We start from the raw sequence: 16564 nt of genomic DNA, 5'->3' as shown, positions 1-16564 counted from the left end.
ACCCAGAGAGTTCCAAGAACATCCACTGGGTAAAGCGAAGAGAGGGTTAGAAATCTTGAAGTGCTGCAGTTTGGTATGCAAGAAATTAGACTTTATGACCACTACAGAAGTTGTGGCTCTGATTAGGAGCAGACCAGATAAATGAGCTAGATCAAGTTGATCCTGCTATGAGAAAAGCATATCTACTGATCTACTAGTCCAGTGAATACTCCCATCTTCGTGTAGTTTCTTGCATGTGCAGGACTCCATTAAGTGGACAATGCAGAATAGCCATTTGTCTTCATTTCAACACTCCAGGAAGAGAATGCTAGAAACTTGTTTAAAGTCAGATCACGCAATTTGCAAATGCTCATACATTTGCATTAATGTCATTATATCTGCATTAATGATCCTTGTACTGATCTCTGTACTTTGTAATTCACTTATTGACCTCTTTGGCGACAGCAGCCACCTCTGAAAGCATTTGGAGATGTGTCCACCATTCTCTTATCAGTATTTTCCCACAATGAATTAAAGTTACTCTCAAAATTTTGTGGGTTATTTCTTCTCTTGATGTATTTGACGTTAACATTTCTGAGTGACTGACCGGATAAGAACTTACAAAGACCTATATAGAATAAGATATACTTTAAGCCACACAACTGTCAACTATGCGCTCATGGCCTAAATACAACATCCACACAAATTACGCAGTTGTATAGATTCCCGACTTTATGAATTTTTAAAAAATGGATTAGATATCCATCAGAAGTTTACAGTGTTTTAAGAGTGCTTTGCATCACGGTGATGTATTGATTTAAAATATAAATCCACATTAATCTGAAGTAATTGACTATCTACATTAATAATAATGTTCAATTTTCATGAGAGAAGAGAGTGGCTCTTGTGCCAAGACAAATTAAATTTATTACTTGCAACTACAGAGATAGAGATGAAAATCATTATTAAAAAGTATAAAGAGGCTTTTGACAGAATATCTGTTAAAGTTGTTCTGGGTAACTCTGAAGAAAAAATCCATTTATTAAAAAATTTACAGGAAAATGAGAACATAAAAGGGCACTTTGATTTGTGTAACAACCTAATTTACTTCTAACGTATTATCAAGATACTTCGTGACTTCTTGATCAATGTAACTCTCTACTATGTGCTCTCCTCTGTATTTTTTGTAAAATATGCCACAGATGCCAAAATCCTGAGCTAAAATTTCAAAAGCTTCCAGCTGTCAGAAGATTAATGGTCATTTGTATGCATAGAAACTCATAGGATTTGTTTTAACTTTTTTCCTTTTTTTTTTCTTTATTCTTTACTTTCTGGTTTTACCTCCACAAAGAGAATTGTATGATATTGAATGTGTTATATTTGAATAACAGAGTGATGAATCCATCATGCCAGGATTTCACACCATTAATTAAATGTGGCTGCAATGTATCAAAGTGCTTTTAGGAGCTCTGCTGAACAGGAACTGAAAGTCTTATTATTTAAGTCAATTGCTTACAGCCGTAATTTTTAGTTCATATATGTGTAAAATTCAACGTTTAAATTCTTCATAGAAGTGTTGGATACTTCATACTTTTGTATTATCTTTCAAAATATGCTTTCAAGCTCCATCCATAAAACAGCATCTGGTTACTATTATATGAAGGATGTGTCTATTTGCTATTGAAAGGAAAATTTTGGATAGGATGTTGGCATTGTGTGGGACCATTTATGCCAGTGACACTCATGATTACATTTTGAAAATTATTAACCAGTAAAAAGTCAATATAAACTTGAGGAATTTGAGCATCAGTTAAATAAAATCCAGAATAAACACTTTTACCTCTTTTCTTCAAGAAAAGAGTACAGTACTGGTTTTTAAAACTAAGTAATTACATCATATCATTAGAGACACCAGCCGCATTTGGGGTTTAATTTTCTTTACCAGAACTGATGATATCTTGAATCATTGTCTGTTTGAGCACCCAAATATCCTGGCATTGGTACAAGACTTTTAATGGGCTCCCCAAAACAATCAAGAGAAAGGCAGCTCTGCAAGAACATTTTAACTGACTGACATCTTCTACTTCATGTATTTCTATGGTCCTATTTTAAAACTGAGTGTCTCAAGCTGTTGCTTACTGAACAGCATTTCTGCATGAAACCCTGCTATGTCTGCTGCTTCAAAGAGTTTTCAGGACAACACAGCTAGGTTTATGCTTCACTGCACAGAGATCTATTGGCATAGCTACAAAAACATGGGAATAACTAGCCATAATTAGGAGTCAGATACTCTAAAAATGCCAGTGGGGAGAGAGACCTGAGAAAAAATCATTAGTAAATCACAGGGAAAAATGATGATCGTTCAGAACTAGTGTTCTAAAGTCAGCTTTGGAAACTGCTCTGTACAGCTTGGTCACTGTAGAATGTCATTCGTAATTTCTAGTTTACATGCTAAAATATCATCTGGGATATTAAAAAAGTGCTCTGGGGACTCAAAGCTGTGAAGAATATTTACAGATAATAAAGTAATTGTTAACAGAGAAAACTGTACCTGGCTGAAACCTCAAACAGAATCAGCAGCTATCGGAAAGTAAGGCCTATTATAAATTATATTTTTCAGTCTATAGGGATTCTTTGAAGCTCTGAGAAATTATTCTTCATGTTGCATTTTCCTTCCCAGTAGTTCATGACTTTGTCAAACAAGGAGCAATGGGGAAGATGCTTCCAGCAAACACTGCTTTGTAAGGTGTGCCAGGAACTGAGAGAAAGATCAAATGTACATCTACTGGAAGGCTTCAACATGCAGACACAGTGAAGTCCCCCCTAAATATGGTAGCTGTTGTACTGTGCCTGTAATGACTGCTCTGAAGCCCACCAGAATCAAAGACAATTTTGCTATTAAATTAATGCATTTTGGATCAACCTGAAATAATCACATTGCATGCATATCCTAATGTCCAATGGTAGACTCAAAGAAGTAGAGGAATCCATCACAAATATTTTTCCTAAAGCTGGTGAATAGATTTTTACCATAACACTGTGACAGAGAAACTATGAATATTAAAGAGATGTATCCTTTTCAGATCTGCTGCTACATCTGTTCAAGTTAATATCCTGGGTACAGTAAAGAAAACTGTATTTGGACTTAGGAAAAAATTGCAAGGGAAAAACAGGGGGGAAAAATGTACATAAGTAATTAATATTTAGCAGAAGGGTCTAAGATGCTTCCCTGGTGACTACTTCTCCCTTTGTATAACACTGTGAGCCTGGGTTAGGGGTTGTGTGGCTTTCACAATTATCTGCAATTCATCTATTTGGACAGTTACATGTAAATCCCAGTTAAATTTGGATGTAAATTTCTTTGTGATCCTTGTAACAATTAGTTTAGTTTTTTCTGATTTATGTCTATAAGATCCTCATTCAGGAGTGGTACTATCTGAGGTAGGGATGGCTGGCTGGGATGTTGGGTGTTCAATAAGTTGTTCCCAGCCCATAGTTAGTGTATCCTTGCTGGCTGTGTGAGTTATAGCTCAGCTGTTGCCTTTCAGACTGTGAGGATTTGGGCTTATACTATCACAGCTAAAGGGGATCTGAAATCTGCTATGTTGTAACAGAGAATGAGTGAATAAAGAATCAAAAGAATCAAAAGCAATAGTGAATTACAAATTTTTATGTTTCCTATTAAAACATTACCCATTAAATTCATCACTGCACCTTTCGACCCATATTTTCAGAGGGTTTTTTTAATGCAGCGTTTTAGAATACAATAAAGGATATTGCAGAATAATATTAATATATCAAATCTCAAAACACTCTTGTGGAAACTCACATTATGATCAAACTGTGAAAAATGAAAATCTGATTCAAGAGAGATCAGATTTATGCACCATTTTTGCCTTAGCTCCATCACGTCCAGGATGCCAGTGATGCCTCACTTGCCCTCTAGGTAGTTACTCTGATACCACCTGAATCTTTAACAAGGGGAAAACTGATTGAAAATTATTCCAGAGCTGCAAGTATTTTTTTAAAGCTATTTTTGTCTGTACTTTTGTTTCTTCAGAACTGAAAAAAATACTGAAGTATCTGAGATACAACATGAGCTACAGGCTGGCAGAGCCAAAATTTGCTTCCTAATGAGGAGTCTGGCACTGAGTATGAGCACTGAAACCTCCAGCCGTGGCACTATTAACACTGGTGGTGATGAAATGAAGCCTGGGGTATCAGCCTTGCCAATTCTGCCAATGTCTGGCCGACAGAGAGGGACAGTGAACTGCAAGCCAATCTGTACAGCAGTCTCATATTCAAGGCGTGGCCAAGTCATCAAAATTGTGGGCAGGAACCTGGGCATCCTGTGTCTCAGATAGCCTCTGGGAAGTCTCCATAAGGAGACATTTTCCTGATATGTGGATGCCTTGGTTTGCAAGTGAGCATCCTGCTCTTTTCCTAAAATAACACTTTAAAGCTAGAGGTTAAATTTATCCCTAAGCACCATACTTATAAATCCTGATACTTAGAGTAACTTTTCTCTCCCAAATCAGAGAAGGAAATTAATATATTTGTCTAAAAATCATAGCTGCATTTACAAACAGTTTGCAATCAAAAGAAAGCATAATGAATCAAAACCTAGTTTCTTTTCAAGCCTTTTCTACATGTCAACCCAATATGCTTAGTATCTTTAGCAGAGGATGATTCTCCCTAATTTTACATCATTGTAACTTGATTCCATTTTGCTTCACATTATCAGCACCATGTAGACCTAAGTCACTAATTAATTCTAATATTGCCAATTTCTAAAATATCCTCAGATTTTAAATCTTGCCTTCACTTTAGCACTCAGTTTCATTCCAAGGTAGCATTTCTTTCTATGTTGCATTGAGATCACAAAAATGAAAAACTCAGTAAGGTATCCAGATATACTAAGCTTGAAGATAAGAATTAGAAGAGAATATCCAAACTTTTATAGGCAGCCAGAAACTAGTCCAAAGGGCAAAACTCTAGCACAGGCTACCATGGATACTGGAATTAGAAGAGCACCCAGCTCCAGGAACTTCACCCACACACCTGCAGAATAGCAGAAAAAATCAAAATTTCTGCAAATACATTTATGTCTGATATGAAAGACCTCTCACATGTGCAAACATTCTGGGGTAGTGCCCAGGCTGCCTTTGACGACTCCTCTGGACGTGAGTTCACTTTCTGTTTATAAGGAGTGGCATAAGGTAATTTTGTCCATAACGCTATTAATAGCCAAAAAGCTATTACTGGAGGAACACTGGTGACAGCCATAATGCCATCTAATTCCTTTATAAATTCTCAGTGCTTTCATCTACTGATAAAAAGAATTGCGTTAACAGCTCTTTTTTCTTTTTTTTTTTGGTAAATCGCCTCTAGTGTGATTGTTTTGCGTCCTTCCCCGCTCGTTGTCTCCTCCCTCGGGCCGGGTGACAGCTCTGGCGGGGGGCCCGCCGGCACCTCCGGCCCTTGGCCCGTTCAGCGGCGGGGCGGGGCGGCGCAGCCGGTACCGGTGCCGGTATCGGTACTGGCCCCCGCGCCCGGGGCGCCCCGCTGCCGCACGGGGCGGGGAATCCGCGGCCCGGCCTCTCCCGGCTCCGGCGGCCGAAGTTTTATCGGCGGCTGCTCGGGGGCGGGGGGAGGTGTCCGGGCGGGAGCGGGGTCGGTGCCGGCCATGCGTGCTGTCCCGCGCCCCGCGGCCCCGCGCGGGCGGAGCGCAGCCCCCGCCGTGGTGCCCCGTGGCGGCTGCGGGGCGCGGGGGGCCGGCACCCGGCGCTGAGCAGCTCCGCGGGTGCCATGTCCTCGCTGGTGAAGGAGGACCTGGCCAAGAGGCTGTTCGGCCCCCGGCGGCAGAGGCTGCACGAGTTCATCGAGGTGGAGGGCGCGGGCGCCCAGCGCTATTACCTGTGCGCCGCAGGTACGGGGCAGCCGCCGGGCTGGGCTCCGGGGCTCCGCGGGGGGACGCGGGAGCGGGGGGGAGCGGGGAAGGCGAGGGAGCGGGGCCGGGGCCCAGCGCCCCCGGGCCGGAGCGGGCAGCGCCTCGTCCCGCCGAGCCGCTCCCCGGCACAGCGCGCAGCCCCGCTGGCTGCTCCCGCAGCGCCGCCAGCCCCCGAGCGCAGCGTTCTGTCCCGCTTCTGAGTGGCTCCAGGTTTGACAGCCCGCGGAAACACCGCGTCTGCCCCGCGGCTGAGAGCCGTGCGCTGGCCGGGCAGTGCTGTGAGCGCCCGCACTGCTCTGAGAAGAGCAATCCCTTACAATAGTTCTCATCAGGTTTTCTACAGATTCTTTGCTAGATTCTACAGATTCTTTCCAAATTCTACAGATTTTTTTCCTGCATTAACATTGCAGGAAACATTTGTAAATTTTCTGCACTATCCCTCGGCTTGGTCTAATGTCCCAAATATTGTCCCTATTCCACTTCGAACAAATTAGACTTCTGGTTTAAATAAATACACATTAGAGTTAGTAATTAGCCCAAACTTCGAGTAAAACAAGATTTTTACTTTGAGTAAAACAAGATTGCTTTAAGTGGTAATTAGCTACTTTCTAAATTTCTTTTCAAGTAAATAATCTGTTTCATAGAGGTTTCAGAAAAGCTGGTGTGTGGGGGGTTTTTTAAATTATTATTTCAAACCACTGAAAAATACTAAAAAGAGATGTGTCATCTGTAAGTAGTTAGGTTGAAGCGGATGATTCTTTCAGTCTGTTTCCTCTTCAGGTTCCAAACACATATAATAGGTAGAAATAATGTGTGCTTGAGACATATATGGGGTTGGCATCCAGTATTCTGTGTTCATTATCTTTCTAAAAACCTGAAGTCCTTAGAACACATGAGCTGTTTTACTGATTATTGGAAACCCTGAGCCAGCTATGTTCCCTGTACTTCTTTAATTTTGGTAGAACAGGCTTTATATGTTAGAACTATAAAAGCAGTTTTAAGGAATTAATTCCTGCATATTGTAGGGCTTCTAAACATACAGAAATACCAATCTCATTCACAGTTTATGAAACTATCAGTAGAAGTATGATTAGTTCCATGTCGAGTTCTATAAGCAGTTCATTGTTGTGAAACTTCCAAAAAGGAGAATTAACATTATGCATCTTTAAAATCTTTCCTAAAACCTTATTTTTCAGGTAGAGGAGAACAAACCATCAAAGAAAGCCTCTAATCAGATTTACTGATTGGAAGTCTCTAAAGACATAAAGGAAAACTCACGTAGAGTATTAAGAGTAGGATCTCTCCACTATCCAATATTACACTCTCTTAATATATTCAGGCACGGTTGAGTAAGTGGTGAGTGGAGTGGAAATCTGATTCTGAAAGATGGATTGCATCCAGCTGCCAGCCACTACTGTGTTCTGCTGTGATTCTGTAGGAGCAAAACACATTATCTAAAATCTTATCCCTGCGATGCAACCTCTGTGTGTTTCTGTTGATTTCAAATTACCATAAAAAAATCAGTCAAAGTACAGTCAAAACTTCAGAGTCTATGCCTTTTGAAATGTGTGCAACAACAGAATCCTGGTGTGGGTAAATGAACAATCTTTTTTTGGTGCCATATGGCCAAAACTATTTCCTCCCCTCACAACAGCAAGTCCCAGTTCTTGCATGAAGGTGACAGTGTCTTTCACAGAACAGTTTATAGATCCCAGAAAAACATAGAGCTGAAATGCAGCCCCATTCAGGGCTTTTCACAACCCAGTATTGGGTTTGTGTGTACCTCACCCAAAGAATGGTGAGGATAACATTTTTTCCTACAGAGATACTGGAAAAGGTGTTTAGTCCATGAAAGGCTTTAAGAAATACTTTGTCATCTATGAAGGTATTGCCATAGCTGTGCCCACCTCAAGCAAAGCTTTTAGAGCTTAATAGAATGACATGGTAGATCTGAGCTCATGCTCTCTATGAAAAAATTTCTTTGACTCTTTTAATTGAGTGCAAGATCAAGCAGTATGTAAAATGCAGGAAAATTATTTTTTTCCTCTTAACTGAAAATAGCACACCCAAGTTTCACCACTGGTTCACTGTGCAGAAGATCTGTGCTCTGTCCTTATGTCATAGGATTTCTGTTGTCAGAGGGGTGCAGCAGTGGCACTGTGGGGATCTGGGCGGCCCTAGGACATCCCTTTGTATTTTTGAGAGATTTGGGGTTTGGGCTTGCTTCCTTTAGTTTTAACTCTGAGGGAGACAACATATTCCCTTACAAGCTAGCAAACCAACAAACAAAATGGGTGAAACTGAAAGTATGAAGAGAACTTCCTAGGAATAATCTGCTAGATTTGCTTGCAAATGAAAACCATTGTAATTTCTCCATGGAAGATAGCACAGTGGTGATCTTTTGGTCAAAAATGATTGAGTAACTATGATTGATAGGACCAAGGAAAAAAATTATTTGTATTTCCCAGGCAGGGAAGATATAGGTTGAGAGAAATTATGATCAATTTATATATTTTCCACTGTTTTTCTTTACAATGGAAAGAAGGAATATCTCTAACATATGTACTTTGTTATTTAATAATTTTCTTATAAGCAGGTGAGAATGAGAGATGTTTTAACAGGAGAAAGGTAAAACTAATGAAGTTTCAAAACAGGGTTTCAAAAATTCAGGCAGTATTTAGAAAGGAAAGCATTTTGCTCCTGTGTTCCAAGCCTTGTGCTGTGATGTCAAAATGGTCCTGCCAGATGTAGGTGGCTTCTTGACCATAACTTGGGCTACCAGATAGCTTGGGAGTGTGGCCTGCCCTGCAGCCATCAGCAGCTGGATATGCAGGAGATTGTTCAGGCTCTGGTACTTTCACACTCGTAATGGTCTGTTACAGAAATCCAGTCTCCTAGTCAGCACTCAAGGTAATCAATTAATAATGGTAGTTATTGCAAAGAGCATCTTCATGCTCTTTTTAATCTCATTTCCTGCCTAAGTTGGAAAACAGTAATTTCTGTTAATTTAGCACTGGACAACTGGAAGCTTTAAGAAAAAAAATTTTGATGTTAATTTCATTTACATACTATATAGGGAAATAAGAATTTTGCTTTAAAAAAGTAATGGCTTCATAAGAGAACTTCCTTCACAGAATGGAAAGTATAGCAGAAGTCATGTAAATACAGAACCTTGGTAAAACAAAGGTTTTGCAATTTCCTAACTGCAGCACCCCAAAAAGTCTCCCTCTTGAAGTAAGAAGGGTAATGTAGACCCAGTGCTGGAATGAGGATTTCATTGCAGTGCTAGTGAATTCACCTGAAAGGCTTTTGAAAAAAAGACTCTTTCTTCACAGGGTGGATAAGGTAAATCCTAAATCTGCTAAATCTGAGACTAACAACATGGCACTGTTCCTACTACCTGGGCAAAATAAAGCTATCAAATCCAGTATAACTCAATTCAGCCCTGCCTGTCAGGGTTTAACTTTGGGAAATACTTGCTTGCATATCTAAACTCTTTTTTTCTTCCAGTAACTAAAAGTAAAGAAGTAGAAATATGTATGGTTAAACACTGGCGAGTGGACCGAGAGGAGAAATATGAAATAGTTGAAAAGTGGTTTCTGAAAGATCTGGAGATGATTGATGGAAAAGAAGCAGATACAGTAAGTGTCATGTTCTGTATTATATACATAGAAAATAATTTTCTTGTTTTGCAATTTAGAATACAAGTATTAAAATGCATTATCTGCAAAATAAAATTAAGTTACCAAGGAATTTTGGCTTTATTGCATGTGAGAGGCTCCACATCACATTTGCACTGTTGGAGAGGAAGAGGAAGGTGAGATTTTTTGTTAGTTAGTTTATTATAATAGCCTTCATCTCTGGTTGAGACCTCAGGCAGAAGCTGGGTGTTTTCTAATTTGGTCATCATAACTGGTAATAAAAGCTCTCCATTTGCAGCTTCCAGTGTAAACTGCAGTTAATGTAATAGATTCTAGAGTATATTTGAAAACAAAATTTCATTACAAATTTTAATGGAGACTTTCTTCTGAAGTGTTGTGCTAAAATATTCTTTAGAAATGATTCAGCCTTTTACAGTTGGGATGATCAAAATCTGTCTCATTTTTGATTAAAGAAAAGCCTAATTAAACCTCAAACTCATGGGGTAATTAACACTGCTCTAAATATTCATAATAGGTATTCATATCCATAGAATTTAAAAGAATTTATCTGCTGCTAGGATTAATTGTGTCAAAGAGCCAGAAAGCACAAAGAAATACAACTCAGGCAGGAAGAGCAATCAATATTCTTCCTCTCCCACAGACATAGACAGTGATAGTCCAAGGCAATGCTTTTCACATACTGTGTTTTAGGCAACATAACAAACTGATTCAGTTCAAAACAAGACTGTACCAATAAAGTAGAGTGTACTGCTTGCGAAAACTTAGAAAGTTTTACTCTGAAAAAATTCCCAATGACAAAGAATTACAGCTGCTACTTTTTAAAGGTTTAAAAGACCATTTAAGATGAATAGCAGAAGTATGTGAAGTCCTTTAGAGCCCATCATACTGAGAAAAAGCCCTGTAGGTAGCTGGGCAGAGAACAACAGATTGCAATTCTAACTCTGTAATGTGTGTAGTAATTTCATTCTCTCTCAATTTTTTTTTTTTAGGATAATCCATATTTTGATATGCATTTCCACAAAGTCTACAATATAGAAGCATATAGTTGTGCATCTAAATATACCTTTGCTCGAACGCTAAACAAACTGAATGCCACGTACCTTAAGAAGGACTTCAAGATTGTGAACTTTGATGACACCTACCTAAATGATGATTCAATCTGGTCATCCAGCAATAGAGATTTCTTAGTAGTTATGAGGGTTTGCTTCTATGCTTCCAACCTTTTATGTCTCTCCCTCTGTCGTTTGTCCTAAAGATGTATTTTCTAGCATTAAGATGACTGGTTGACTTTCACTGACCAGCATTTCATAAACCATCTGATCAAAAAGTTAGTAGGTGATATGTAGTGTCTCCTTTTTAATTTTACATGTAAGTAAGAAGTGGAGCATACTTTTTACATGAATAGTTGACAATTCATTTATACTTATTAAGAGGTCCTCATTCTAGCAAATACACATACAAGAGACTGGAAACATAGAACCAGTAATTATCATGGTCAGTGGGGATTGCTTATGTAAGCAGAGCTCAGCATTTGCTTATATGCTCATGGAGGTATAAATTGTCTTTCATTAATAGCTTGAAATACTTTTGCAGCATTAAGAGCATTAACAGTTAGTTAATATCTTGGAAGTAGGAAAAAAAAAGTAATCAGTTGAGTTCTGTATGAGAATGATGCACATTTCCATTTCCAACTGTGCTGAAACACCGAACTCCCTTAAAGCAATCACACCTACATCCCTACAAGAATCCAGTTCTCATCCTGATGAATAGGAGTACTGCATTCAGATACCATGGGACCAACTTTTCACCTATGCAGCTATATTACTTTTCCCACAGAACATTTAGTATTCCTTCTGGCCTTCACGTTATTTGTGATACTGTCTTAGAAAACAAATGTTCTTAAGCAGAATTGCTTTATTTGTCAGACCTTTGAGAATTTCTGTAACATTAATATGTTATTTCTTTCTCTTCATTGCTTATGAGCAGCTGTGGTTAGGGAACAGAAATTGTCTCTATCTCTAAACCAAAGGATAGAAAATGCTGTGTGAACAGTCGTTGTTGGCTACTAGAGTTACTTTGTAGGCAAGTGATAGAGTTTTCAAAATAGAATTAGGAGAATTATTTTCACCAGTTTTTAGCTGAGTGTAAGCATATTCAGTGCAGTACTTAAAGGCACGTTAGTACTTAGAGCTACATTTACCCTGGGGTGGAGTCTGTTCGAGGGGTTTGGTGCAGCTCTCAAAATGTAACAGCTTGTGATAGCAGTGTACTATGGTAGAAACAGAGGATAAGTGGCAGCAGTGTTGAACAGAAGCTGAAGAGGAACAATGTTAATGATAAGAAGCATGGTGTTCATGCCCAGTGTCTGTCAGCTGAGTTAGCTGGCTGTCCATCCCATAGTAAATAAAAAAATGCCAACCCAAAGTAAGCTCCATTCAGAGAAGCTTCTGGTCAGAATGTCCTGCAGAAGAAAATTAGCTGTTTCCTTTGGCAGCCAAGGAAGGCCAGGAAGGCAGGCTGTGGTCTAAACTGGGTATGGAGCTGGAGCTGAGTGATGTCAGCTCCCAGCAGATCAGAGGCTGGTCCGTGTCCTCTCTCAGCACCTGCCATCTCTAACATGGGAGAGCTGTGCGAGGGTACTCTGCTGTACTGTTGCTTGGACTTTGTCTTTCATGTGAACTCCCATCTTTGAAAACATTTGTGGAAATCTACTTTGGATTCAAAATTGAAATAACATCAAGTGAGAAATCTGTAAAAGGTACAGCTTTCTACTTTTGCAATGTTGTCCTATTGTGTGTACATAGGAAAGCCCATACCTTTGATTAGTTAATATTTGGATGTTAGATATTTATTCTAGGTATATATTGCAAATTACATTGGTTCTAACACAGATCTTAGTAATTATTACTGTACAGTAAGACAGCTGTGAGGGCAGTTTATGTGGGTAACAGAAATCCTCTGGCATTTGTAAGGTCTTAAATTTGCCACCTAAATATTGTTAGAGAGAAGGAATGTAATTTTAGAGTTTGTTTGCACAATACAGTTGTTCTTTTGAGAATGTCTCTGGGATAATCCAGTGCAAGTAAATGTATTGTGACATTTGATTATTAGCTACAAGAAGTATTTGCCCAACATCCAGGTTCCACAAAACCATGGAAAGTATAATTCATGCTACTGCTACCTATGATATATTGTCTTGTTAGAATTGTGTATTGATTGTTGAGGTCACAATGTTTTCCACAATACTTACAAATTCTTTGCTTAATAGGCACAAGGAAATGTTTTCTGGGTGGAAAAGCTTTCATCATTCATCTTGTAATTGTAATAAAAAACAGAACTCTGAAAATGAGCACTTCAGAGCATTCTTTTCAAATAAAGTACATGTATACTTAATTCTTGCCCAGTAATTGTCTGTATCATTTTAGAAACAGATAATAGATAAACAGTTACTATAACGTTCAACCATATTTAATGGACTTTCATTGGTAGTTTATACATTTTTATTCTTGTACTATATATGGGCTATATGGGAGGACACAAACCTGCATTTTATGTGGAAGAATATGCACTTAAAATCTCTCTGGCATTTCTTCTAATGTAATGGGCTATATGGGAGGACACAAACCTGCATTTTACGTGGAAGAATATGCACTTGAAATCTCTCTGGCATTTCTTCTGTCTGATAATGTAGTATTTCAGAGATTCTTAACTGAGCAGTCTGACTGAACAAAAGGAATGCAAAAACCAGGGACATTGTCCATGTCAATTATTTCAGTTACTATCAAAAGGAAGAGTACTTTAAAAGATCTGTGTGGATCTTATCTAGGCACTCCTTACTTTCACACAGTTCTCTATAAGATATCAGCTACCAAGACTCTTTAATTGCCTGTCTGTGCTGTGGGAAGTCTGAGGGACACTATCACTTTGTGCTGAGCATAGCACAGCTGCACCACAGGACAGAGAGAATATGCTAAATTATGAATGGAAAAGACCCAACAGGCTAAATAGCCCATCTTTCAGTTAATGTGGAATTATTTCCTACATCACATTTCCTGACCTTAGATAAATGGAATGTAGTTTGAAATAAAGTATCTGGGGATTCATCTAGTTCTCCTGGAAGAATTCTCCTAAGCTGACTAGGAAGAAACTTACAAGAGGAAAGGATTAACACAAATGCATTCCTATAAAATGTTTCAACTATGTGGTGGAATGATTGCATGAGATTGGGGATATAATGCAGATTTTCTTCAGAAGACAGGAGTAGCTATTAGCCAAGTCTGTTCCAGAGAGAAGAAAATACATGGTAGCCTGAAAATGAAGAAGAGTCATCATAAGCAAACAGAAATTTATGCTCACATAACAGGCAGAAAGGGAACAGAGGCTGTCATGGAAGACAGGTGATTTCTTTCTATATATGTTTATTTTTAAACACTTAAACCAACATCAGAATTAAGAATACAGGGAAACCTCTGACAATAGAATTTATTTACAGCAGAAATACTCCTCTCTTGTGAGTTTATTTTTCATGGATAACTAGTATTTTCTTGCATCCTAAATTAAGCAAATACAGATCAGTGCAGAATTTTAAAAAACATTTTGGAAGTGAAACAGGGAGCCTGTTTGGGGCTGTGCCTTCTAGGTTATTTCTCATACTTCTCCTTTTTGTTTTGGAGTCATAGATAGACTAACATACCTCTTTCCACCACAAGCCTATATTGCTTTCCCTGCCATCTACCTATTTCCCAATGCTTTCAGTCACTTTCAGCATATAAATCTTTTTTTCTAGTGAAGTGAGTGATTGTATTTTGTAGTTTTTAGTATATAATTTAAGGATATTTTTTCATGACATAAAGTCACTATTGGAAGATCAAACACCCTTTCTAAAAAGCATCTGTGGAAGCTGAAGTAGGATGGGAAAGGATGGCACTGTAGATGATCTCTCATCAGTTTTAATGTGTAAAGCCATTTTAGCAGTGTAAACCCATTTTAGCAGTAAAAAGTGCATTTTAGTGTGGCTTCCTTTTTCTTTTAGCATAATTAAAGCTAAAAGATAGGAAATTAGAGCATTCTGCCTAATAAAAACAGCTTAATGAAACATTGTCCAGTATTTTATGGCTGCCTTGTCCAGTCTTTATAGAGCTAGACAGAGACAGTTACACTTTGTGGCTGAATTGAGAAATTACCCAACTATAACTTCTATTTTAACCATGGCCCTCATGAATGATATGTTATAGAATTATACAGCATGTTTTTTGTAAGTCAGAAAACAAAAGTACATTCAGCAAGATTTCATTGGTCAGTCATATTTAATCACAGAATATTTGGGGAAGGGACATGCAAGGATTATCAAATCCAGCTTTTGAGTGAATTGCCCATATGGGGCTCAAACCTACAACATTGGTGATGTTACCATCATGCTGTAATCAACTGAACTCATCTCAATTAATGCTTTCATTAAATGGAAATATGACACAGGAATTACAGAAACACAGTTCTACATGTTAGAAATCCACATACTGGCAATTTAGAACAATTCCTTGGAAAGGATGTTTTCCGTTCTTTATTGGTCATGGCCTCACAAATACATTTTATCAGCTACACACTAAAAATGAATAAATCATATACAATTTAAGTAATCTGGACTGATTTCAGTCTATCCTTAACTCTGCAGTCCATTACATTAACAATGCTAAAAATTAGGTAAGTGTATTGATCATGTGGAGAACCTCTGTCACAGCAAAGGTAGTTCCAGTTTTCACAGAATTCATCAGTGACTACAAGTACCTACAGCCGATTTGGACATCAGTTCTCATGGTTACATGCCACATCCTAAATCTAGTTTCAGCATAATTTTCCCATCTGGATTATCACTGACACCAAAGACTGTCAATTAGTCCAGATTCTTCTACCTAGGAGCAAAGCAAAAATCTGAATGCAGTTCACAGATTATGAATTTGAGCTCAACGTGAGCCAACTGTTCTCAGGTGGCCAAGAATGGCCAAGTATGGCACCCTGGCCTGTACCAGCAATAGTGTGGCCAGCAGGACCAGGGCAGTGATTGTCCCCCTGTACTCAACACTGGTGAAGCCTCATCTCCAGCACTGTTTTGGGCCCCTCACTTTAAAAGGAAAATTGAAGTGCTGGAGTGAGACCAGTGAAGGGCAGCAAGGCTCATGAAGGCTCCAGAAAACTTCCTCCATGTCTTGTGAGGAACAGCTGAGGGAGCTGCTGGGTTTGTTTAGCCAGGAGAGGGCTCAGGAGGGACCTCAGTGCCCTCCACAGCTCCCTGAAAGGCGGCTCAGTGGGGAGGGGTTCAGAGGGATTCGTCTCTCCTGCTGTGCCTGCAGTGAGAGGACAAGAGGACATGGCCTAAAGCTCAGACCAGGGAGATTCAGATTAGATATTAGAATTTCTTTTCACTGTTAGTGTTGTCAGGCATTGGAATAGGTTGCCTGGGGTGGTGGAGTCACCAGTCCCTGGAGGTGGTCAGAAGGTGTCTGGATCTGGTACTGGGTGATAAGGTTGAATGATTTATGGGTTGCAGTGATAGTGCTGGGTGCATGGTTGGACTGGGTGGATGATCTTAAGGGTCTCTTCCAACCTTGCTGCTTCTGTGAAGTGACATTAGTCCTGATGCTGTGGCCAAATGGAGTTACAGCATGCAGTCAGAGCTGGACAGTGTAATTCGAAATTGATTGTGCGACACTGTAATGCACTGTATGTATCTTTCAACACCAGGTTTGCCTGCATTTCTTTTGTGGACTCATTTGTCCCCTAACAGGCCTGAATCCCCTCAGTGCCTCTGCCGTGACGTCACTAGAGAACGCTGACGTCACTTTTGGTTCGGCCGCTGTGCCCCGCGCCCGCCGCGCCCGCTCCTCCCCGCCAGGGGGCGCTGCCGGGCGGCCCGGCCCGAGCCGCGCGCCGCCGTCACGTGGGCGGAAGCCGCGGCGGGAGGAGCCGCGTCCCTGCC

The 16564-nt window shown here is 39.6% G+C and overlaps 1 protein-coding gene across 1 annotated transcript; it reads left to right on the top strand.

The window, feature by feature from the left end:
* The first annotated feature begins 5488 nt into the window (after positions 1 to 5488).
* On the top strand, positions 5489 to 12984 carry EXOC1L (exocyst complex component 1 like). The gene is made up of 3 exons (XM_036383104.1): positions 5489 to 5908; positions 9440 to 9570; positions 10581 to 12984. The coding sequence occupies exons 1-3, from the start codon at positions 5788 to 5790 to the stop codon at positions 10842 to 10844; spliced, it is 516 nt and encodes a 171-aa protein (XP_036238997.1). The 5' UTR covers positions 5489 to 5787; the 3' UTR covers positions 10845 to 12984.
* Positions 12985 to 16564: the final 3580 nt, after the last annotated feature.

Source organism: Molothrus ater, chromosome 4 (assembly GCF_012460135.2).
Source record: "Molothrus ater isolate BHLD 08-10-18 breed brown headed cowbird chromosome 4, BPBGC_Mater_1.1, whole genome shotgun sequence".
NCBI classification, from domain to species: Eukaryota; Metazoa; Chordata; class Aves; order Passeriformes; family Icteridae; genus Molothrus; species Molothrus ater.
The sequence above is the reverse complement of the archived record's forward strand: the minus strand, read 5'-3'. Positions and strand labels throughout refer to the sequence as shown.

Coding starts and splice junctions, on each gene's coding strand:
- EXOC1L (XM_036383104.1), top strand. CDS start 5,788: ATGTCCTCGCTGGTGAAGGAGGACCTGGCCAAGAGGCTGTTCGGCCCC. Junction 5,909..9,439: donor CTATTACCTGTGCGCCGCAG/GTACGGGGCAGC, acceptor TTTTTCTTCCAG/TAACTAAAAGTAAAGAAGTA. Junction 9,571..10,580: donor ATGGAAAAGAAGCAGATACA/GTAAGTGTCATG, acceptor TTTTTTTTTTAG/GATAATCCATATTTTGATAT.